At 54.9% G+C, this 22139-nt stretch overlaps 3 protein-coding genes across 3 annotated transcripts; all 3 read left to right on the top strand.

The window, feature by feature from the left end:
- The first annotated feature begins 95 nt into the window (after positions 1–95).
- On the top strand, positions 96–2324 carry YOD1 (YOD1 deubiquitinase). Its single transcript, XM_088526913.1, has 2 exons — positions 96–303; positions 1517–2324. The coding sequence occupies exons 1-2, from the start codon at positions 96–98 to the stop codon at positions 2221–2223; spliced, it is 915 nt and encodes a 304-aa protein (XP_088383039.1). The 3' UTR covers positions 2224–2324.
- A 7069-nt stretch (positions 2325–9393) lies between these two features.
- Positions 9394–11652, top strand: CUNH1orf116 (chromosome unknown C1orf116 homolog). Its single transcript, XM_088526926.1, has 3 exons — positions 9394–9486; positions 10421–10592; positions 10697–11652. Exons 1-3 carry the CDS (start codon positions 9394–9396, stop codon positions 11650–11652), a joined length of 1221 nt encoding a protein of 406 aa, XP_088383052.1.
- A 4407-nt stretch (positions 11653–16059) lies between these two features.
- On the top strand, positions 16060–21341 carry LOC104573140 (Fc alpha and mu receptor). The gene is made up of 9 exons (XM_088526925.1): positions 16060–16096; positions 16271–16612; positions 16708–17028; positions 17105–17434; positions 17949–18153; positions 19266–19378; positions 19958–20087; positions 20480–20550; positions 21235–21341. The coding sequence occupies exons 1-9, from the start codon at positions 16060–16062 to the stop codon at positions 21339–21341; spliced, it is 1656 nt and encodes a 551-aa protein (XP_088383051.1).
- Positions 21342–22139: the final 798 nt, after the last annotated feature.

The raw sequence follows: 22139 nt of genomic DNA, 5'->3' as shown, positions 1-22139 counted from the left end.
ATTGGCCGCGCGCGGGGGGGGCGCAGCCAATGGCGGCGCGCGGCGGCTCTCGCGAGCGCGCGGCGGCGGCGGCGCGCGCGGCGGCGGCGGGCGCGATGCTGCGGCTGCGCTGCAAGGCCCGCAGCGGCTCGCACGCCCTGGGCGGCCTCACGGCGGGCTCCCGCCTCCGCGACATGCAGGCCGCGCTGGCCGCGCTCACCGGCGTGCCCGCCGCCGCGCAGCGCCTCCTGCTCGGCTTCCCGCCGCGCCACATCGACCTCAGCGACGGCGAGCGCCGCCTCGGCGAGCTGGGCATCCACTCGGGTGAGCCGGGGCGCGGGGGGGGCCGCGCGGGGACGCGCCTCGGTTGGGAGCTGGCCTCGCGGATCCGGAGACGCGTACCTTAATATATACCCCTTCATAGACCTGCATATATATAGCTATCAATATCTTTATACATATACCTTAATGTATACCCTTCTATAGACCTGCATATAGATAACCATCGATATCCTTCTACATATACCTTAATATATATATATATATTCAGATCTACAGAAGGGTAGCTATCGTTATCTTTATACATATACCTTAATGTATACCCTTCTATAGACTTGCATATATATAACCATCGATATCCTTCTACATATACCTTGATATATACCCTTCTATAAATCTGAATATATATATAGCTATCGTTATCTTTATACATATACCTTAAAGTATACCCTTTTATAGACCTGCATATATAACCATCAATATCCTTATACATTTACCTTAATGTGTACCCTTTTATAGACCTTCATATATATATATAACCATCAATATCGTTATACATATACCTTAATATATACCCCTTTATAGACTTGCATATATATCTAGCATATATTTTATATACATAGCTTAATGAATACCCTTTTATAGACATTAGTAGAGCTCTGTCTTAATATATATTGTGCTTGTGTAGACTATGTATATCATATTGATATATTTCCTTGTGTAGACCATATATACATATATATTACTATATATGTCCTTGTGTAGACCATATATTATCTATCGAAGTATGTTCTTGTGTAGACCGTATATACCATATATTGATATATGTCCTTGTGTAGACCATAAGATGTAATATATAATCGTATATATTAATATATGATTTATGAAAGGTCATATTGTGCCCTTTTATAGGCCTATATCTTCATATACTTGAGTAATCTGTATCATAATATATATCTTATAGACCTTTTATATAGCTACCTTAATGTACATCTTTTTTAATGTCTTGCTGTGTATCTTAGTATATTGTATATAGGCTTATACTTCTTAGCTTAGACTGTGTACCTTAATATATTTATATCTTGATATATACAGTTCAATATATATCACTTAACCAGTTGTGCCCAGAGGTGCTTCCTGCCCAGATAACACATTTCTGGGGGAGAAACCACCTCAGTCCCTCTTGCTAAGGAACCCTCCTCCTTGAGAGCACGGCCACATTCCCGTGCCCTCATCCCTGTCCCTGCTCTCCCTGCAGGCGACACCCTCATCGTGGAAGAGGAGCCCTCCCCGGCACAGCCCGCGTCGCCCGCGCTCGCCAAGAGAGCCATGAGCAGCGCGGCCAGGGAGGCAGCGCCCGTGCTGGCCCGGCGCGTGGTCCCCGCCGACAACTCCTGCCTCTTCACCAGCGTCTCCTACGTGGTGGAGGGCGGCGTCTACGACCCGGCCTGCGCGCCCGAGATGCGCAGCCTCATCGCGCAGATAGTCGCCAGCGACCCCGAGTCCTACTGCGAGGCCGTGCTCGGGAAAACCAACAGGGAGTACTGCGAGTGGATCCGGAAGGAGGAAACCTGGGGAGGAGCCATCGAGGTATCCATTTTATCCAAGTTTTACCAGTGCGAGATCTGTGTAGTGGACACGCAGACAGTCAGGATCGACCGTTTTGGGGAAGACGCTGGTTACACCAAGCGGGTCCTTTTAATTTACGACGGGATTCACTATGACCCTCTCGAGCGCAAAATCCCCGACTCGGACGTTCCTCCCCAGACCATTTTCTCCACAGCCGACGACATCGTCCTGGCGCAAGCGCTGGAGCTGGCGGATGACGCCCGGCGCAAGAGGCAGTTCACCGACGTGAACCGCTTCACGCTGAGGTGCATGGTGTGCCAGAAGGGACTGACCGGACAAGCGGAAGCCAGGGAACATGCCAAGGAGACAGGTCACACCAACTTCGGAGAAGTGTGACACCTCCCTGAGGGTGGTGACAGCTACTACCTCACAGGTCCGGAATTAAATTCCGGATTATCACATAAGCTGTATGTAATCATAAAATTCCGTTCACAGAGCTTGAAAAGCAAATTAACGTAACGATGGCCGAGACGCTGGGGTTCGCTGGGGTAGTGTGCAGGCTGATGGATACGTATGCAAGTAGTGGCTTTTCTGGCTGGTTTGAAATAGGAATTCTCTCGCATGCTGGTGAATAGTAATTTGGCAGGTGGTAGACACTGGCAGCTCAAAACCTGACCCCTGTGTGCATACAAACGAGCTTGTTCAACACTAAAGCAAAATCTAGCCTCTAAAGTACTGAATTAGTCTATCAATATCACGTTTTCAGGGCAGTTAAACTAGCCGAAAGGTCTGGGAAACACACATCAGCTTTACTTATACTAAGAGTTGGGCTCTGCACATACAAGCAGAGTCTTGTAGGGACAAGCTGCTCACTTGGTGCACAGGTTTTAAAGGAAAGGATATACCCAAAGCTGCCCTATACCGTGTTACCATCCAGAGTAGAATGTATCATTTGTGTGAAGCAGTGACTTTAGAGAAAGAACTGGCCTCTAAGCTTTAAAATAGCCTTTTTAAAATTAATGAGTAGATGGTTGAGTAATGAATAAACTTAGTAAAGCTCCATAGGTAGTTTTTAGTTGCTTGAAAAATAACTATCAACCCCTTGGTGTTTACACAGCATCAAAATGTAGGCATGTCTCTTGAAATACTTCTATTCTTGTTCATAATATCTCCAATTCTGGCAAGAGGGAACTATGGTAATTAGGGAAATAATTTACATCTGTTCAACACATTTAGACTTCACTTGAGTATAGCCAATCTCATGGCTGCAGTCTTAATAAGCTGTACCAGACTCCAAATACTGTAAAAAATAGCACTTTAAGGTATAGTTCTCATTCTTCACAGGTAAAAAAAAGTTTTGCCCTTTTTAGAAGGGCAGAGTGCTTAACCAAAAGGGAAGTTGGAAGTTTCCCAGTCTGCATTCTGCCTTAATGAGCTTGATTTGTCACCGATGACTCTTAAGCAGCAAGACTTTAATTCTGGTAATGAAGGGAGCAGTTTAATTTCGTAATAAAATAAGCTAGGTAAACTGCCCTACTTCTCCTATTACTCAGAATCAGGGATGTTGAAATTGGTTTAACAAGTCTTACCTCACAGTGGGGATGTGAGGCTGCATAATAAGTGCATTGACATCTTTTAAAAGGTGCTGGGGAGGTGCATATTACTGACAAGGATTTTCCTTTTTCTTTGCAAAACCTCTAACACATACTTGCATTAATGGATTTAAACATATTCTCAGCCTATTCTTCTGTTACTCAGTTACCTTCTTTGCACTTTTATAAATGGGGAGCAACAACATTCATCTTCAAGCTGAAGCAAAGTTTCTAAATGGAATCTGAGATTTAGTTTCCAAGGCTTCATTTGTTAAGGCACATATCTGAACTCCTGGTGCAGCAAAAGCTTCCTTTCCCATAAAGGGGGAAGGATATCTCACTGAGGCTCCCTGTAGACCTTGAAGTACTGAGGGGATATTACTGAAAATGGATTGTAGCTACATTTAAGTGCATTGCTAAACTGAGGCATGAATAACTATGTAGAAAGTACTAAGTAGAATTACCAAAAGCAGTATGGACCCATGTTCATTTAAATTCAGTATTAAAGTAAACATTAGCACTGTTGGGAATTTCTTACAGAAAACGACTTAGCTTCTAGTTTTAAGCCCTGCTTTGCTTTTAGCCTAGTAGAAAAATTTATTTTAAAAACCCTCTAGAAGATGATGCTTATAACTTAAATACCTGACAGTACAGAGGAACTTGAAGATTACACTGTTATAACTGAGATGAGATAGTATCTAGGAATGAGACCAAGAGACTACGAGTCCTGAACTCTATTCTCAGCTTTAGCACTGGATAGGTGATGCCTTGGACAAGGAGCTACTCCTCACTTACCACCTACACAACAGACATCGTATCTACCTCAGAGAGGTGCACAGGGCGACTGGCTTTGGGTGTCCCTGAAAGGAGAGGGCTGTGCAAGTCAAAGATACATATTTATTGTCTGCCACGTTTGTAAGTTTATTGACTTTTGGGAGCAACTCTTACAGTTTGTTGTTTGGTCTCAGTTTGTCAAGAGACACTTTACAAACTATGTCCCAGGCTTGCTGAGTTTCATTTTTAGCTTTGTACCCTGAGTGGATTTCTAAGAAAGTGTATACAAATGTTCTCAATTGCAGTATTTTTGAAGTTAGCTTTATTTATCCAGATTATTTAGCTTTGCTAAGCTCATAGCAACTGAGCTGCTGTAATTCACCTTGGTAAGAGTTCATATTGTCAGTTTGACAAAGTCTGTCAAAGAACAAGTAACCTGTGGTATTGATAACAAGTTGGAAAACATTCTGTGATTTTCCTAAACTCTCCCAAGCAGAAAACATCTGCATTACTTAGCAATGTAAGCTATGGAGTACATTCAAAGTAGTCATAAATGTTTTGACAATGTCTGTTGCCAGCATTCGCCTGCCCTTAGTGATGCAGTTATGGAAACATCACAAAAAGGACATGCAGATATATGTAGAATAGTCTTTCTATACCATTAATACACTTGCACTGAACTGTTACTAGGTTTATCAGTGGAAGATTAGGAAGATGTTAACTCCAGATGTTGGGATAGCCCTATTGAGGGACTCGGGTACTGGCAGGGAGCAGTGTCACTGGTCCACACCACTCCAACAAGCCTGTAAGGTCACACTTGTGTCCTTACCACACTTCTCCCCACACAAATTTCAAATAAGGACCATTTTCCTTGTGGAATACTGCAGCCCATGATCAAACAGGCTCTGGAAACTGAACTTTTTAACCCCACAGACAGGCTTACTCTCAGCTGGGCCATGTTAATGTCATTCCAGGGGTCTGCAGTTCTGATTTGGGATTGGAGAATCTCAGTTTCCTGGTGCCACTCTAGCCCTTTCACCAGCACTCAATTCCTTCTTTAATTAAAGAGCCTAGCAAACTCTTAACCTGTGGCCTTTCACAAGCATTTTATATCATGGAGAGAGTCAAAACCACGAGATGGGTATCAGTGCTTTAAAAACTTGTCCAAGTTTACATGTTTAGCAGATGTTGAGCAAGGACTTTCACCCATGTAGGCAGAGCATGTTGCCATAAAACAAGTGGCTTGAGCAAAGAGTCCCTAAAAATCTTGGTTACCAGTGTATTCCTGTCACCGATCACCATCGCAGTGACCTCCTTTGGATGAGTATTTCCTTATACACATGCCCTGCGTTGCAGAAGTTGTTGATGCACCAATAAACCTGACTGATGCATGCACATGTGCTCAGCCTAGTCTGTGCCTCCGCTCCTGGCTTTCGTTTTGCACCATCTTCACTGTTGCTCCCCAAGGATTTTTTTTGGTCTTAGTGATGCCCCCAGCTAAATGCTCCAGGAAGGGGGGCTCCCCCTCCTGCCTGTCCTGCTCACCTTGCAGAATTCCCATTCCCAGCACAGCTCCGTAACCACAACGGAATCACAGCCCTGCGGCTCCTCCCTGTGCTGCACATGGAGGTACAGGCCCTTGGAGCTCCTGAGAGGATCCAAGAGCTTCCCTGCTCCTGCAGGCCCTTCCTTGCCTGCGTGCCAAGGTGGAAGGGCCCCTTGGAGGCTGTGCCGTGGCCAGGACAGCAGCTCAGAGCCCGGTGCTGGCACACGGACCTCACCAGAGCGCAGGGCAGCAGATGGGGACCAGCCTGGCCAAAGGGAGCACCTGGCACCGCTCACCTCTTCTCCAGGGGCTCCTGCGGGAATGGGATCCACCAGCTCCTCCACCCGGCTCCTCCGCAGCCTTGGGAGCCGGCCCGGCCGCTGGAGCCTTCCCAAGGAGCAGGAGCCTCAATCCCGGTGCGAGGGACCTTCCCCAGCGCGGTCCTGGGAAGGCAGCGCATCCCAGCGGGAAGAGCAGCAGCCTCCAGGGACCTTCCCCATGGGAACAGCCTCCTTCTGCAAAAGGGGCTCTGCCTCCGCCTGCCTCCTTATGTAGGTGCCTCCCAGCCCCGGGCTGAGGGGGCTGGAGCCTCCCTAATGAGGCTCAGTTGGAGACCAGCACCTGGGCCTCGTTGGAGCTGAATTGGGGCTAATTGCTTACATTGGTATCACGAAAGGAAAAAAAAAAAAAAACACACAATAAAAAAATAACCCAAAACTGCTTGATAAAGCAAAAAAGAGTCCCTTGGAAAACAGACTTCAGGCTTGGACATACATTTTCTTGTGGACTTCAAGGGAGATGGGATCTAACACCACAGGCACCAGGAGGGAGAAAACCCCTAGCACAAAGTGGTGCCCACGTGAAGGGTCGTGCCAAGGGACACTGGGTTAGATCCGAGGGTGGCTCCCTCTTCCGCATGTCCCATGGTTTCATTTGCAACTGGCTGTGGCCGGTAGTTCGGGAGGCACCTGGGTGAGAAGGGAGCAAGGGCAGAGGAAGGGAAGGTCCCGCCACATCCGTCCTCGTTGTCCTGATCCCTCTGTGCATGTTCAGGGCAGCCTCTACGTTCCCAATTTTGGAGTGATTTTGAGGGGTCTCCAGCACCTGACCCAGCATCAGCCACCCCAGCCATCGCAAAATGGGACGTGATTTAAAAAAAAGAATCCAGTGTAATATTAAGTATTAATTGTGTTAATTTTTTTTCCTGGTAATTAATCTGCCGGAAATGGGGCCCGAATGAAGCAGCAGAGCCCCCGGTCCGGCGGGACCGGCCGCAGCCGCCGTTGGCGCAGGGAGAGGCCCGCGACGCTCCCGGCCCGCGCGCGGCATCGCCGCCGCGTCCGCCCGCATCTCCCGCTGCTCGGAGACGCCTCATACCGCCCGCGTGAGCTCACGCCTTATTTTAGGCAGGGCCTATTCCTACTAGTTGGAGGAAAGAGACCGCGGTTAAAAAAAAAAAAAAAAAAAGGAAGCAAAAGAACAGGTTCTTTCTGGGCATCTAATTCTCCCAAACTGGTTTTCTCAGCGGCCCAGGGCTTATCTTAATAGACTCTGACATGTTTCTTGATCTTGGTTTCTTGATTCAGGCTCCCCATGGCCACAAGCTGCCGGCGTTTTCCTTGCGCAGATTAAAGCCGGGTGCTCCGGGCGCTGCCGACGTCCGCGGGCCGCGTGGCAGCGGCGGCGGCGCCGTCTCCTCGTCCCTGCTCCATGGTCAGTTTTTGCCGGGTTTTTGCAGGGATTGATATTTCAGTTCGCCAGCAGCGGGATGGGCTGGGGGAGCCACGCTGCTGTCTCACCGTTTTAGTCATCTGCCAAGAAACGGGCGTTTTTCCATGGCGGAAGCTGGCGGGTTGCGCGTGCCGGCGGCGCTGCCCTCGGGACGCCCGGAGCAGGTTGCAACACGACTTTGCTCATTCCTTTCTCCTGGAAATCGGGAAACCGGAGCGGCGTGGTGGTGGGATGCGCGGAGCGGATGCTCCGCAGGCGGCGCTGCCGCGGAGGCGCCGGTTTGGGGGAGAAAGAGCCTTTTTGGGGGGCGATGGGCCCTGCGGGCGGACGGAGGGGTGGGCAGCGCCGGCGCGGGCAGCGACGCCGGGGCCCTGCGCCCGCCCCGCGGCGCCCGGCGCTTATCTGCGCCCGCCGGGTTAATGAGCAACCGGCGCGCGGGGAGGCGCCGCGAGAGGCACGGCCGGACGGCGCCGCCGCCCTGCCCGCCGCGCGGGACGCGGCGCCTGCCCCTCGATCCCGCTCCCTCTGCCCCTGGCCGCCCTCGTTCCCCCGGCCGGACCCCGCGGGACGCGGCGCAGGGGCCCTGCGGCGTCGCCGGTAAGCGCAGGAGGGAGGATGGCGTCGGAAGGGCAGGTTTCTGCAGCAAACTTGGCGCTCGCGCTGCCGTGGGAGGAAATTGCGGCCGTGTTTTTCCCCCCAGATGTTTTCCATGCAGCGCCAGGCTGGGCTGAGCCCTTTGCAGGCACCTGTGAGCCAGGGCATGCGGCTGCAGTGTCTGGTGGGAGAAAAACGTGGAATTGCTTTAACGCTGCGGGAGCAGCTCTGCGGAGATGCTCGCGTTGTTGCGGGCTCCAGAGGAGCCTCCTCTCGGCGCGGGGCAGCCGGCAGCGATTTAGCGGTGAGGGGGGAAACGTGGCCGTTGCAAGGCAGCTTTTCCAGCGTTGGGTCTGTCCATTAAAACACTCGGTTGCGCTTCCGGTTTGTGGCCATGTCATTTTGCAAGCGAAAGGGAGGAAAACGTAACCCCCTCCGGAGCCCTCAAAGCCGGGGTTTTGCCGCTCTGATTTCCCCATTCCCTTCCTGGGGTGGGACGAGCTGTCAGAAGCAGAAGCTCAGGAAGCTGCAGGAAAGCGTCTCCATTTCTGCACGTCTCTTCCTTTTTATTTATTTATTTATGTATTTGGCCAGTTTTGCAGTGAACTTTGCCTCCGTGAGGCCGGGTGTGCAGGATCCCTTCTGCCCCCGGCCTGTCGGGGCAGGCGGCCGGGCCAAGCGGAACCTCCTGGCCCCAGTTCCACCCTTTTCCACCTGTAAATTTACCTGTGTGTGGAGCAGCCAGGGTCTGGCTGCTTTGGAAACGCTGCTTCCTCAGACCAAATTTCAGTAGAAGATGAAGCCTGGGGGCTACAAGACCCTCACGCCGAGTGAGGCGGCTTGTGAGCGCTTTCCCGATGCTCAAACGCTCCGAGCATCGGGATCCGTCTCTAGGAAGCTGCTGCTGCTGGAAATCCCGCTGCCGGGTGGTTTAGAAGCCAAAGGCCGGCTCGCTTTAACGCTCTTAACCCGCGCAACGGGCAGCGGCCGAGGCCAGGGGGACCTCCCTGGGCTGGGCAGGGTGGAGGCTGCCAAGGGCCACACGCGTCTGCCATGGGCTCCACCTCGGAGCAGGTTACAAAACCCAGGAGATGCTGCCAGACAAACAGTCCAGAGCGCTCCCTGCTTCTGATTCCTTGGGGAAACGCTGCTGTCCAAAGGATGCTTAAAGGCCGATGCGCAGTTGCCACCTTCTCCTGCGAACGGGCCATCGAGGCGCCAGCGTGCCTGGCCGCGGAGCTTTGCGCCCTCGTGCCGCCCTCGGGCGCCCCTTCCTAACGCTTTTCCCTTCTGCTGCAGCGGGAAGCGATGGCCACGGCCGCCGGCGGGATGCCAAAACGGGGCCCGTGGCCGGGCCGGGCCGGCTGCAGCGCCGGGAGCCGCGAGAGCGCGGGCAGCGCCGCCCCGCTCCGCTCCGAGCGCGTGAGTACCCCGAGGGCTCCTGCTGCGCCCCTGCAGGGTCCCATTTGGGATCTTTCCCATTCGGGACCTTTCCCATTCGGGACCTTTCCCATTCGAGACCCTTCTGTGCATCTCGAGATGCTCCACGTCACCACGACACAGGGCAGGGGGAGCCTGCGGGGCCCTGCGCGCGATGGGGACCCGGGTGTCACCGGCTCCAGTGAAGGTGACTTCACCCGGGAAAGACACAGAGCCGCCTCCGCCCCGGCTGGCGGGAGAGCAATTCGGGTGCGGAGGCAGGGATGAATTCGGGCCATGGGTGTAGGTGCATAACTTTTCACTATCTGTCCATTAAAACTTGTTTGTCTCCAAACTGATTCCGAGACTGATGGACTAATTATATCCTGTGTGACTCGGAGCGTAATTGGTATCTGCTAGTGCAGCACACGGGCTGGAACAGGTTTTCCATCTGATGTATTGCAAGCCAGAAACAAACCCCTGTGAAAATTATAAGGGATGGACAAGGTGGTTGCAATACTGCATGGCACAAGATCCAGATGGATCCCTCTGCAAAACAACCCCACCTGCGACAGCGGCTCCCCGTGCTTGTGGATGCGACGCACACGGTGTCCTTTCCTCGGCCTCAGTTTTTCCATGATAAATTGCACACGCTGCCCTGTGACTTGGCCCTTCCACACCAGTCACACGTCCGCATAGCTGAAATACAACAAAAATTAAACAGAGCCTTGTTGCACACCTCAAAAACCAGGGGTAGCACCAAGAGCCCGTAGAGGGACCACCACACACCCAGAAAGCTTCAGTATTTGGGGTGTTTAGAGAAGTTTCTGCTATTCGGTGTGAGTGACTGCACCCATAGACCATCAACGTGATGAGTTTGCTCCTACTCCCATGCAAGGACCGTCCCTTCTCACCCTGCTTTCCTACCGTTTTCCAGAGCGATAACGGCTATGACTACCTCTCGCTGGAGGAGAAGGAGTGCCTGATGTTCCTGGAGGAAACCATCGGCTCGCTGGACGCAGACGCGGACAGCGCGGTCTGCACGGACGAGCCGGTCCATGTGGAGCCCGCCAGGCTGCTGCGGGCCGGGAGGGAATCCGCTCCGCGCGGTGAGTGGGACACGGGAAGCAGCGGCGGCCGTGGGTGCCAGGGGAACTGCGGGCGTCCTGGTTCAGTGGCTTCGTGCGGGACCCGATGGTTTCTCTCTGCACAGGGTTGGAAAATGGGGCCGCGTCCCCGAGCGGGGCACCGCAGCGCCCGGCAGAGCAAAGGAGTGGGCAAGAAGCCAGCGGCATCCACAGCTCCGCTCCGGACCACCGCCGTCCTCCCGGGAGCGTCGCTGCAGCAGAGGTGCCGCGAGCAGCCGCCGTGTCCGACGGCACCGCAGGGCACCCGGCACCGTTGTGGGAGACGGGCAGGGAGGAAGGAGCCAGCGCCAAGGCCAAGGCACCGGGATCAACCACCGTCCCTTTGCCTGAGGCTTTGCAGGAGGCTGGAGGCCGGACGGAGAAGCCCGTGGTGGAAGAGGACGCGGAGGCCAAGCGCGGGCCACCCACGGCCCCCAAGCCCAGGAAGCTGCCGCCCAACATCATCCTGAAGAGCAGCAGGAACGGGTCGGTGCCGCCGGGCCCCACGGCCGAGCGGGCGAGCGCGGCGCGCCCGGAGCCCCAGGAGCGGGACCGAGCGCGGCGGGAAGCGCTGGAGAAGCTGGGGCTCCCACGGGATAAGAAGGAGCCCATGAGCCCCCAGAAAGCGACTGCCGCCCCCAAGCCCGACACGGCGCCCGGAGCCGCCGGCTCCCCGGAGCGGCTCCCGCCCCGGTTCCTGGGCTTCAAGTCCAACACGCTGGAGCGCTCCGGCGTGGGGCTCGGCAGCAACGTGGGCAGCAGGGAGGCGAGCACCAAGAGCAGCGGCTCGCTGGGCAAGATGTCCTTCATGGAGAGGATCACGCCGGGCTTCCTGCGGAGCAGCCGCCCGCGCCCCGCGTCCCTGGGCGCCGGCAGGGACTTCGCGGGGCTGCAGGAGGAGCTGGAGCAGAGCGGCAAGCGGCGCGCGCAGGCGCTGCCCGGCCAGGCACCCCGCGCCGCCGGCGTCAGCGTGCGGATCGCGCCGGCCGCCAGCGAGCACCGGCGCGAGGCCCTGCGCAAGCTGGGCCTGCTCAAGGACTGACGCTCCCGCCGCGCCGGCGGGACGTCCCCGGGCCAGGAGCGGGGTCCGCGTCACGCCCAGGGCACCCGCAGCCCCTCTCATAGCACCGTGCGCGGCGCCTGCTCTGGGGCGCCCTGTCACTGCAATAAACTTTTATAGGAAACAAGCTCTGGCCGAAGCGCATCCTCGCCGTGGGGAGCACTGGGGACGGCCACGAGCCCGTCACCCCATCCCGCTCCTGCTGCATCTGTGCAACTCAAAGGCAAGGCTGGCGCTGCCATGCTCGGAGGGACCGTTCCGGCTCCGCTCCTCCGTGCCTGGAAACACTGCCCGGCCTTTGGGCTGGAATGGGCCCAGCTGCGATGGGGCCCTCTGACAGCTGCAGCACCGCAGACCTAAGCAAAGCACCGGAGCAGACGGGAGCCGGCAGCGCCGCGGCGGCGCACGGACACGGTTACGCGGGCGGCCCTTCCAGCCACCCTGTAACTAACTCCTGCATTAGCAAGAGGCAGAATGGGTGAGCGCTGCTCTCCGCATGGCAGCTTTGCGCGGAGCGATAAGGTCCCCGCCTCGCTTCCCGAGAACAGGGAAGCTCAATCATTAACCACGGCCCGGCCGGGCGGTTGGGACCCGCCGCCGCCGTAGCCACGAGGCGAGCGGGGGGCCTTGGCGCTCCGCACGGGGCGGCCGCCCGCGCCAGCACGTGCTCCGGGCGGGAAGGGAGGCCGCTTCCCCAGCCGGCCTCAGCGCTGGTTCTGCAGCAAAAGGAGAAGCGCGGGCAGGACGCGCGGGGGAAGCAGCGCCGGGCGCTTCCCTCCCGCCCAGCTGCGCTCGCTATTTTTATGCCGGGCACCTACAGACTGAGCGCGGGCGATGGGGGGAACTCTGCGCCCGGGACGGGGACGCGGCGGGCGCAGGGCAGCGCCGCCACCTCCCGCGCAAGGACAATTTGCAGAACAATAAAACCCAGCGTCTGGTTTCTTCAGAAACAGCGACCATGAGCAGGTGGGAAGGGCAATGCGGGACGGGGGGCCCCGCTGCCGCTCGCTTCCCCACGTCCAGTTTCGTAAGTCCTGGCAGCTGCCAAATCCCCGGGCTGCGGCCGCCCAGGGCTCTGCCCCGTTGCAGCGGGTTCTAAACCTGCCGCGCGGATCCGCCTGTCCTGCCCTTCCCTGGGCAAACAAACCCCGCTCCTTCGAAGCGCGGAGGAAACGCGGGGCCGGGTCCCTCCCCGAAACCGGAGCGGCGGCAGAGCCCGTGTCCGCATGAGGGGTGGCAAAAGCAGCGCCCGGCCCAGGCTGCGGGTGCCTCCCCTGCCGCAAGGCAGCGAGGAAGGCGATGGAAATAAATGAATCTGCGGAATCCGCGGGGCAGCGCTGGCCACGGTGGCCCTGCGGTTGGGGCGCTGGGCACCAGCGTGGCCCCTTTCCCTGTGCTTGAAGCGTGGGTGCAAACGGCCCCGCTGCAAGAAGCGCATGGGGTCGGTGCGCGGGTGCAGCGCCCGTGCCTGGCTCGGAGCTCGGCCCATCCCGGAGCCGCGCCGGGCGAGCTGAGCGGTGGCCGCGGTGGCCGCGCGGTGGCATTTCGCCGCCAGGCTGTGCCACCCTCTGCAGGTGCAGCACGTCAGTGCACTGCGCGGGAAGCCTTGTGCCTTTATTGCCTTGCGGGAGGCAATAAAACAGCAGCCGCCTTTGAGCACCCGGCGCTGCCACCGCGTCGGGCCCCGCTCCGGCCCCGGCACTTCCCTCCCTGCCCGCCGCGCGGCGCCCGGCCCTTGGTCTCCCGTGGACCAAGGCCACGGCGCCGGCTGCAGCGCACGGACACAACCTTTATGGACACAACCTTTATCCTCCAGTGAGAAACCCGTTCTCCACCATGAGCCACACAGACACCGTCACAAGTCAACCCCTCATCGAGGAATTTTAAGGGTACAGCAGCAGATACCGGTGAGATTTAATACAGAGAGAAATTAATCACCCCCATGGATGACAAGTGACCTTGAGGAGATTCTCAAGGGAAGTCCAGGCCGCCTATTGCTACGCTGCTTTGATTTCTCAACTTTGATCTCTTTGGCAGATTGGCAATGTCCTCAGGCACGTTATGTTGCAACCCTCTGATAGAGCTTTCTCCCATTGGCACGAATGTAACCCAGGCTGCCCAGCTCGGGTTTGCAGAAGAACCGTATGCACTGATTCTACCTCTTCCCAAAGCTGCCCCGGGCTTGGGCAGCCACGAGGCTGCTGCTCTCCCGTGCGCTCGAGTGTCTGAAGCCTGCAAGGGACCGCTGCGTATCGGCTGCTTTGTGCTTTATGAAAACCAAGTGTAGTGGTGGGACTCCATCCCACGTTCCCACCTCGGAAGCGCTCTCTCCTCTTGACTCCTCCAGTGCTGAGTGAGATTTTGCTCACAGTTTGCTAGCAGAGCAAAGCTCTGAGCTAGGGCTTGCAGTGCAAGAAAAACACTGCACGCTGCCGTCTAAACGTTCATTTTATGGACTCAAAGAGATACGAGCTAGTTAAAGTGTTCAGGTTCACTCAAACTGCAGAAGTTCTGCCAATAAGAAAGGAAAGATGCACCAAGTTCTCATTTTTTGTGACAACTTCTCATGGGAAGCAGTTCGCAGCAAATAGCATTTTACTTCCATCGCTCAGAAAGAAGTTGTTTGGTGTTAAAACCTGACAAGTTGCAGGGAGAGCAGGGGAATTCCTCCCACTCTTCCAACTTCTGATCCGACCCTCTTCACTTTTTTCACTCTTGAGGTTGTCCAGATCACTAAGTGGACAAAAACGGACATTCTCTGGTTCCCTGTTCAGTACATTGGTGGCATCATGCTACAAGCATTTTGAGCACCTCCAACTCGCTTGGTGATGCACTTCTGTGCTTAATTTTTGTGCATTCATTTTCAAACTCTGGATATAAAGGCACACAAAGAAATAAATATCAAGAGCAAAGACCAACTGAGCTGCAAGGTGCAAAATGCTTTATTAGAATAAGCCCAAGGACAAGCGCCGTATAGGAGAGACTTTGCAGTAAGAGCAGCTTCGTCGCAACCCCAAGGTAGGTAATTCTCAATTTGCCATTGAAATACTAAAATGCTGCTGTGCAAGCATAGAACTAGCCTAACAGCACATGGATGTTTCTTCAGGGAGTTGTCGCGGATTGTTTGCTGTATTAGCTGTGTTATTTGATGGATTTTCATGTCTTATCAACAATGCAATAGCAGGGGGATAAATGAAATTCGTCTTCTTTAAAAACCTAGCATTTTTTTTTGACAGCTACAAGCCTGATATAGCTGATTCTTTGAAAGGAACACACAAAAAATGGTCCAAACTTGGCAAGTTCTCATGCAAAACCCTACAGAGACTCTTTGCACACAGCTGGGCTGTACTAGCAGCTTACGCTTTGCATGCTAGAATTATAGCAGTTTAATAAGATGCAGAAAACTCTGCATAGACTTTTCCACAATGCAGAACTGAAATGAAGATAAGAAAACCATACATGCAATAATACTTAATTTTTTTAAACTTAATTTCCGGGATCAAAACTTCCAGCTCTTTCCTTTCGCTTTCTGATCTTTTCCTTTGGACTTCTACCTGGCTACTTAAAAATAAAAGCAAACAAAAAACCCCTCATGCCTAAAGCCCAAGTTTAGCCCCTTTCCATGGTAGACACGGAAAGGATTTGCCCTCCTCCTTCCAGGCTCATTCTATCTATAAATTGTCACTTAGAAGCCACGGAGAGCTCAGAGAAGCAGATCAATAATCCAGTGATACTGTAAGACTGGTATGAAAGCTCTTGCCAGACATACTTTATTTTAGCCCCTATCTCAGCTGATTTGGGACGTGGGTCAGTTTTGTGCCTCCTGCACCCAGGACAGCCATCTCCTACCTGCAGTCCTTGCACTTCGTGCCAGCAGATCCTGCAAACAGCCCCAGGAGATGCAGTTGAAGTCACCAAGTACAGCAGCACCAGGCCCTCTCCTAAAAAAAAAATCTTTATTACAAGCTGGCCAGGACCTCGTGGTGGCCCTGAAGGCCATCAGTCACTTCTCAAAGGGGACCTCCCACCCACCGCTGCAGAGGGAGATGGATAAGGGCACTTAAGAAGTGGTTGCAAACAGTCTCAATGGGCTGGAGCCACGTGAGCTGGCAGGTGCCTTGTGTGTTGGCCCAGGAGGGACCGATGCCAACAGGAATTTAGCACCTTAACACCAGAACTTTAACGTGACAGCTCACAGCTTGGATAGCACTTCTGGGGGTTTTACTGCTACCCTCGGAACAGGCCATGTCCCAGGTGGGGACCCTGCTCCAGTCCCCACGAGCACCAGCACAAACGTGCCCAGCTCACCGGTGTCCCCAGCACGTGCCACCACTGCCCTCTCTCCTGTCTGCCCACAGAGACCCGCAGTTTGGCGCTTGCCGGGGGGACATGGCCCTTTTCCTTCTCCTTGCGGCTCTGCTACCAGGTGAGCCGGCTGGGACGCGCCTCTCCCATCCCCAACGTGGATGGAGGTGCCCAAGGAGGGGAACGCGGCCTCTCCAGGCTCCTTTGCTCTCCCGGCCACCCTGGTGCTGCCTGGAGAGCAGCTCCCTCGCTACTAACCACCCACTTCTGCTTCATTCCTTCTTCCCCTGCAAAGATCCCATTTCCAGCGTCCTGCACGGATCCAGGTTTCTGACGGGCGAGGTCGGAGGCTCCCTCACTCACCAGTGCTTCTACCCCATCACTCCGGCCAACAAATACGAGAGAAAATACTGGTGCAAGGTGGCGCCGGGCGGCGCGTGCAACACCGTGGTGTCCAGCAGCGGCTACGTGGCCCGGGCCTACGAGGGCCGCGCGTCCCTGCAGGACGCCCCGCGGGACGGCGCCTTCACCGTGCGGGTGACGGGGCTGAGGAGCAGCGACGCGGGCGCCTATCGCTGCGGCATCGGCCCCGCCGGCGCCGGCCTCTTCGTGCGCCAGGAGCTCTCCGTGTGGGCAGGTGGGCCCGGCCGCGTGGCGCGCTGGGGACAACGGTGACGGTGGCGGGAGGGAGGCGGGTGCTGACGGCGCCGCTCTCCTCTCTCCGTCCCGCAGCCGGGCGGGCGCCGGCGCCGGTGCAGCTGGTGCGGGGCCACCTGGGCGGCTCCGTGTCCGTGCGCTGCCCGCCCGGCGGCGGCCGAGGGGCCGCGTGGTGCAAACGGGGCCGCGGGGGCTGCGCGCTGGTGGTCGACAGCGAAGGCTACGTGGAAAGGAGATACGAGGGGCGAGTCGCCCTGGGCGCGCCCGAGAGCTCCGGCGCCTTCAAAGTCTTGATGAACGACCTCAGGGCGGAGGACGCCGGGACGTACGCGTGCGGCGCCGCGATGCCCAACGGCACCGGCGGCCCCGGTACCGTGGAGCTGCGCGTGGCGGCAGGTAGGAAGGAGGGAGCTGCAGAGCGTGGCCAGGCGCCGTCGGGCCCCGCGCGGCGCTCACCGCGGCCCATCCGCAGCCTCCGCCACCCCCAGGAGAGCCAGGTTCCTCAGCAGGGCGGCGGGCGCCTCCTGGTCCCTGCAGTGCCACCACGAGCCGCGGAGGAGCTTCGAGGAGAAGTACGTGTGCTGGTGGAGGGCCGGGCGCTGCCGGCGGCTCGTGGACACCGGCGGCTTCGTGCACGGCTCCTACGAGGGCCGCGTGCGCGTCGCCGGCAGCGACGCGGAGCAGGGCACCTTCACCGTGGTGCTGCGCGACCTGAGCGAGGACGACGCGGGCTGGTACTGGTGCGGCGCCCGCAGCGGCCTCGCCGAGCACACGGCCTCCGTGAAGCTGCACGTGCAGAGGGGTAGGTGGTGGGTGTGCTCCCACCGCGACGCATCCCTTTTCCTCCTCAAAACGCCTCTCCCCGGGCAGGGGCAGAGCAGACTCCGCTTTGCAAGAACACAACGTCATGGGAAACACCCATGCCTTGCAAACACCTACCTGCAAGTCACGAAGCTGATGGAGAGGGTCTCCCAAGCAAGGACGCCAGCTGGACTTTTGGAAGCAGTTTAGTTTGTTTGAATGGTGCCGTTGGTCATCTATGGAGTCGCACCTGGAGTCTCCGGCGTACACTACGGAGACACACATAGTGCTCTAAAGACAAGTCGAAAAGTGTCTCACCCTTCCCGATGGGGTATTTCTATGCAGCTGCTTGTGTTTGGTCATATCATGGTGCATTTTTCTTATCAGGAGCTGCAAAGTGAAATGCAAAAGCCTGACAGATATTTTCGCAAAAATACTGGTTTGGGGCTAAATCTATCATGTTTACTCTGCAAAAAATATGGGTATTCAAGACTTGAAAAAATTTTCTTCCCCAGGAGCCCGCTCTTCACAAGGCCCAGAGACGTCCGCCGTCACGGAGCCTACGTCCCCAGCGCCAGCCGCGTACAGCACTGCCACACAGAGCGGTGTCACCAGCCAGACGTGCACGGAGGTGGCATCCAGGGAGAGCACAAGCGCCCTGGTGACCACGCTCCGCTCGGCCACCTCGGAGACCGCCAGAAGGGAAATCCATCGTGGGAGGCAAGTAGAGCTCCGTGGTTCTAGCAGGGGCTCTGTCTCGCGTGCTGCTGGGCAGGACGTCTGCCCAGCTGCTCCACACAGGCTGTAAACGCTAACGAGAGCTATTACTAATTAGAAATGCAGAAGGCAAAGTTATCTCGTGTCCATCTGCAGCGCGGATCTTTGAACTTCCAACTAAATCTCTTGGTGCTGGTGACGGCTGCAGGGCAGATGCCAGAGTCAATAGACCTGTTTTCCTTTGGTTTGGCTGCAGACAGGCTGTGAGGAAGCTCTTGGCTCGTGCACGTTGCTGCACACATTTTGCAGCCCTTATGTGCAGTCAGGTGCTACCTGGGTGCTCTGGGCCACCTCAGGAGCTAAGCTTCATCCAAAGCTTCCGAGCTGTTTTGGCCAATCATTATTCCATAGCACGTCTATGCAAAAAGACGTTGGCAAATCCAGCACAAAGTATTTTTCCCCGCTGGTGATTTTTTACGTCGGTGTTTCCTGCTGGGCGGCTGCGCGCGGCTCTGCGCCTTCCACGCTGGCCATGGCCACCATCCAGCCCCGGTGAAGCCATCTGCAGAGCTGTGCAGACCCGTGTGCAGGATCGGTCATATCTGAATGTGGCAAAGCCACGAAGTCCCCAAAAAACGATTAGGCTCCTCCACTATGGGTCCCTTTCCCTGCAAAACGGGGTCTGCGTGTGGAGCTTACGCTGCCTCTGCAAAGAGGTGACACCTAGACGCCCTCCAAGATGCCCTCCAACACCATGGTGGTCAGCAACACCTTGCAAAGGAAGCGTCCACCCCACGTGCATGCGCTCGCGTGGTGGGGTCAGCTGGTGTTCTTTTTGGAGGGGAAAATTCAGTTGGCAGCATAAACCTCACAAAGTGGAGCGGGGTCATAAGTGGCTATAGAAATTACTTCCTCATAAGCCAAACTCCAGATCAAGTGATTGCATCTCCACTTGACTTTGTTGACTGTTCTCTGGGGATTTGGTCAGAGTTTATAATACTTTGATACTCTTTGGTGAAAAAACACAGCCTCTATTAAGCACTGCAGGTGCCAAAACGTGAATCAAAATCCTACTTAATTTAACCCAATTTAATTCAGAGCATTTGTCCCTCCAGAGCAACGAGTGAATCGCGTCTGCTGTCCGTTGTGCTACCAGCTCTCGCGGGGCTGCTTCTCATCACCGTCACTATTCTTGTCCTTACCAAAATAAAGCTTCATAAGGAGGCAGGTAAGCGGCCAGGCAACACCAAGGGGGTTGTGGCTGTTTCTGTTCCGTGAATCCCGCACTTTCCTTTTCCATGGGCAAGAGCCTCATGGAAAAGCTCTGTCTTGAGAAGCAGACGTGGTCAGTGCCGTGCGGGCAGCAAGCGCAGCGTGACCGCGGCGAGCTGCGTGCTAGACACGCTCGAGCCAAAAGCAAAAGAAACAACCCGAAATTTTGGAGTTCTGCTGAAAACCAAGCCAAGAGATTCCTGCAGATCGAGCGCTTTTATTGCCCCACCAGTGCTCGGAAAGGGAGCAGTAAAAAAGGGCACGGAGCTGCGCCGTGGGACGGGTGCCGAGGCCGGCCCCGGCCGCCACAAACTCGCCGCCATTCACCCCAACCCAGCAAGGACGTGCCCAAATAATCCTTGCCAAACAACTCATTTCCAGTAACGCCCATGAATAAATATCCTTCTAAAAGGATATCACTAGTGATAAAATCAAGTTAAATTAATCTTAAAACCATATTGCAGTGTGCTTGGAGATCTCAGTGGGCAGCTGGGGAGGTTTTCCTTCCAGTGCACACACATTTCTTGTTTTTAAGGAAGAGAAAGAAGTGCTCCGGGAAGGCTGGAAGCAGCACTGTTCCCAGGCCCTGTAGAAGAGCAAACAATGGAGAAAACAGTGAATCCAGAGAAACTCGAAGAAAGCAAAGCAGACCCTGGGGAAAGCAGGTAGGTTTCTTCTGGAACGGGTGCTGCAAACACCAGCTTCCCTTGGCAGGTGGAAATAAACCAGCGTTTTAAGCAAACACTTACTCACTACGTAAACCATCCCCACAGGAGAGACCCTAGGTTTGCAGTCCAGGACTATGATTGTCTTTATTCCCTACCATGGGATATCACGCCATAGATTTCAAAAGACTTTGATTAAATCCTATGTGAGGTTTATAAATTTATTATAGGTTGATTATAAGTTTTGCTTACACACCATAAATATGTTATCTTTCTTCCTGCTTGCATGTTTCAGTAATATTTCATCCCTTATGACCTCTTGCAGGATTACTTAGAAGCAATCCTTGTTCACTGTGTTGCAATCATAACATTTTTTTGCCCTGTATGTGCAGAATCACCTATACAATCCTTGGGAGATTCAGGCAGACCAACCTGTTTGTAAGTGTCTATATCTTCCAGCAAGGTAAAGAAAGAAGAGGGCACATCTAGGACTGCCAATACACTCCAGAAAGAAGCTAGAGAAATATCTGAGACTGCAGAAAATATCTGAATAAATATTTTAAAGTATATCCCATTTGTGGAATTTCATATCAGTGGAAAGTATTCTCTCCCATTTGAAGAAAGAAATCTCATCTAAAATCTCCAAGTAATCAGTACTTGGTGAGAAACTCATAAAATCAAGGGTGCAAAGCAAGAGCTGCCAATGGTGGGACTCCAGCAGTCCCCTGCAACCGAAGTGTTTCTAGACCTTCTGTTTCTAGACCATGAGGCCCATTTAAAATACTGAGCTGAGCCTAAAAACAACACACTTCTACCAGGCCAAGAAGCCACTGCTGAAAATAGAGAGGCAGTGCCAGATAAAAGCTTTTCTTCTGCTTTTGCAGGGAGCCCCTGGGGAAAAAACTGCTTTTCAGCCTGGGTGATGGAGGCTCCCGGGAACGAGGACAGGGATCCTGCCCGGCCAGGCCACCGCTCGCGTAAGCTCAGCAGCTCCTGCAGGTCCACGAAGTGCCACGAGGAACAGCAGTGCCCACAGCCCACACTCCACTTACTGCTCCTTGCTGCCCAAACAGCTCAAAATCCTTTGGAAATGGGAAAATAAAGGAATGCACCTGTCACGGGAGCCTGGGTCGCTTGTGTCTTCCAGCCGTGGAGCATCCGTGCTGCAAGGTTGCAGCAGGGCTGCGGAGGGGCAGGGGCAGCTCCCCCGTGGCAGCCGTGCGCCGCGTGCAGGTTTGCTCAGCGTTAGCCTGAAAAATGACTTTAAAACAACAAAAGGACACAGGGGGATTTTCTGGGTGTTGGAATCCATCTGCTGGGTTCTGTTTGGTAACGTGCAAAGCGCCTCTGACTTCAGGGCGCCAGAAGACGCTCGAGTTCTCCAGGTCGATCTCATCCCCTTGGCAGCAGCACGAACCCATGGTCCAAATTCAGGGCATTTCAGCCCATTGCAGCCCAGGCCTGAGCAGCAGCTTCGGCCTGTGTGCTCAGACCACGGGCACTGCGCTTTGGCCCCAAAACCCGGCTAACTGGGGTTGTTTGTGCTCCAGAGATGCCAAAGTGCTCTGCAGCCTGTGACTTGGCATGAGGGCGCTTCCTTGTCTGGTAAAGCAAGTAAATATATTTGCGTAATTTCATGGTGTTTGGAGACAGTGGGTCAGTTTTACTAGGAAGGGCCAAGGTGATGGCTTCGTTAAGGACTCTTAATTGCCTCAGAGCTTTGCACCCTGAGATGCAGAAGCACCTGTCAGTGCTGGTGGGGTGATTTTTGATTGATTTTTCCCCTTGTCCACCCCTCTGCTGCATCCCCACAAGCACCCCCAGACACCAATGCATCCAAAATCACCCTTTGCAATGCAGACTGCAAAGGCAGGATGGGTAGAGCAGGGAAAGGATGTGCCAATATCAAGAAAGCCAGAACGGGTGAGAACGGGAGGTGCAGGAGAGCCCCGTGCTCACCCGCTTTCACTGCGGTAGGGCAAGGAAAGCGTCGCGCGACCCTTCAGCTGAGCCAAATCTCTGCTTTGGCACCACTAGCGTGGGGCAAAGCAG

This window comes from Tinamus guttatus, unplaced genomic scaffold (genome assembly GCF_059628265.1).
Source record: "Tinamus guttatus ecotype Peru unplaced genomic scaffold, ASM5962826v1 Tinamus_guttatus_pri_ptg000259l, whole genome shotgun sequence".
In the NCBI taxonomy this organism is placed as follows: domain Eukaryota; kingdom Metazoa; phylum Chordata; class Aves; order Tinamiformes; family Tinamidae; genus Tinamus; species Tinamus guttatus.
The sequence above is the reverse complement of the archived record's forward strand: the minus strand, read 5'-3'. Positions and strand labels throughout refer to the sequence as shown.

Coding starts and splice junctions, on each gene's coding strand:
- CUNH1orf116 (XM_088526926.1), top strand. CDS start 9,394: ATGCCAAAACGGGGCCCGTGGCCGGGCCGGGCCGGCTGCAGCGCCGGG. Junction 9,487..10,420: donor CCCCGCTCCGCTCCGAGCGC/GTGAGTACCCCG, acceptor ACCGTTTTCCAG/AGCGATAACGGCTATGACTA. Junction 10,593..10,696: donor GAGGGAATCCGCTCCGCGCG/GTGAGTGGGACA, acceptor CTCTCTGCACAG/GGTTGGAAAATGGGGCCGCG.
- YOD1 (XM_088526913.1), top strand. CDS start 96: ATGCTGCGGCTGCGCTGCAAGGCCCGCAGCGGCTCGCACGCCCTGGGC. Junction 304..1,516: donor CGAGCTGGGCATCCACTCGG/GTGAGCCGGGGC, acceptor CTCTCCCTGCAG/GCGACACCCTCATCGTGGAA.
- LOC104573140 (XM_088526925.1), top strand. CDS start 16,060: ATGGCCCTTTTCCTTCTCCTTGCGGCTCTGCTACCAG. Junction 19,379..19,957: donor AAAGCTTCATAAGGAGGCAG/GTAAGCGGCCAG, acceptor CTTGTTTTTAAG/GAAGAGAAAGAAGTGCTCCG. Junction 20,551..21,234: donor TGTCTATATCTTCCAGCAAG/GTAAAGAAAGAA, acceptor TGTGTCTTCCAG/CCGTGGAGCATCCGTGCTGC.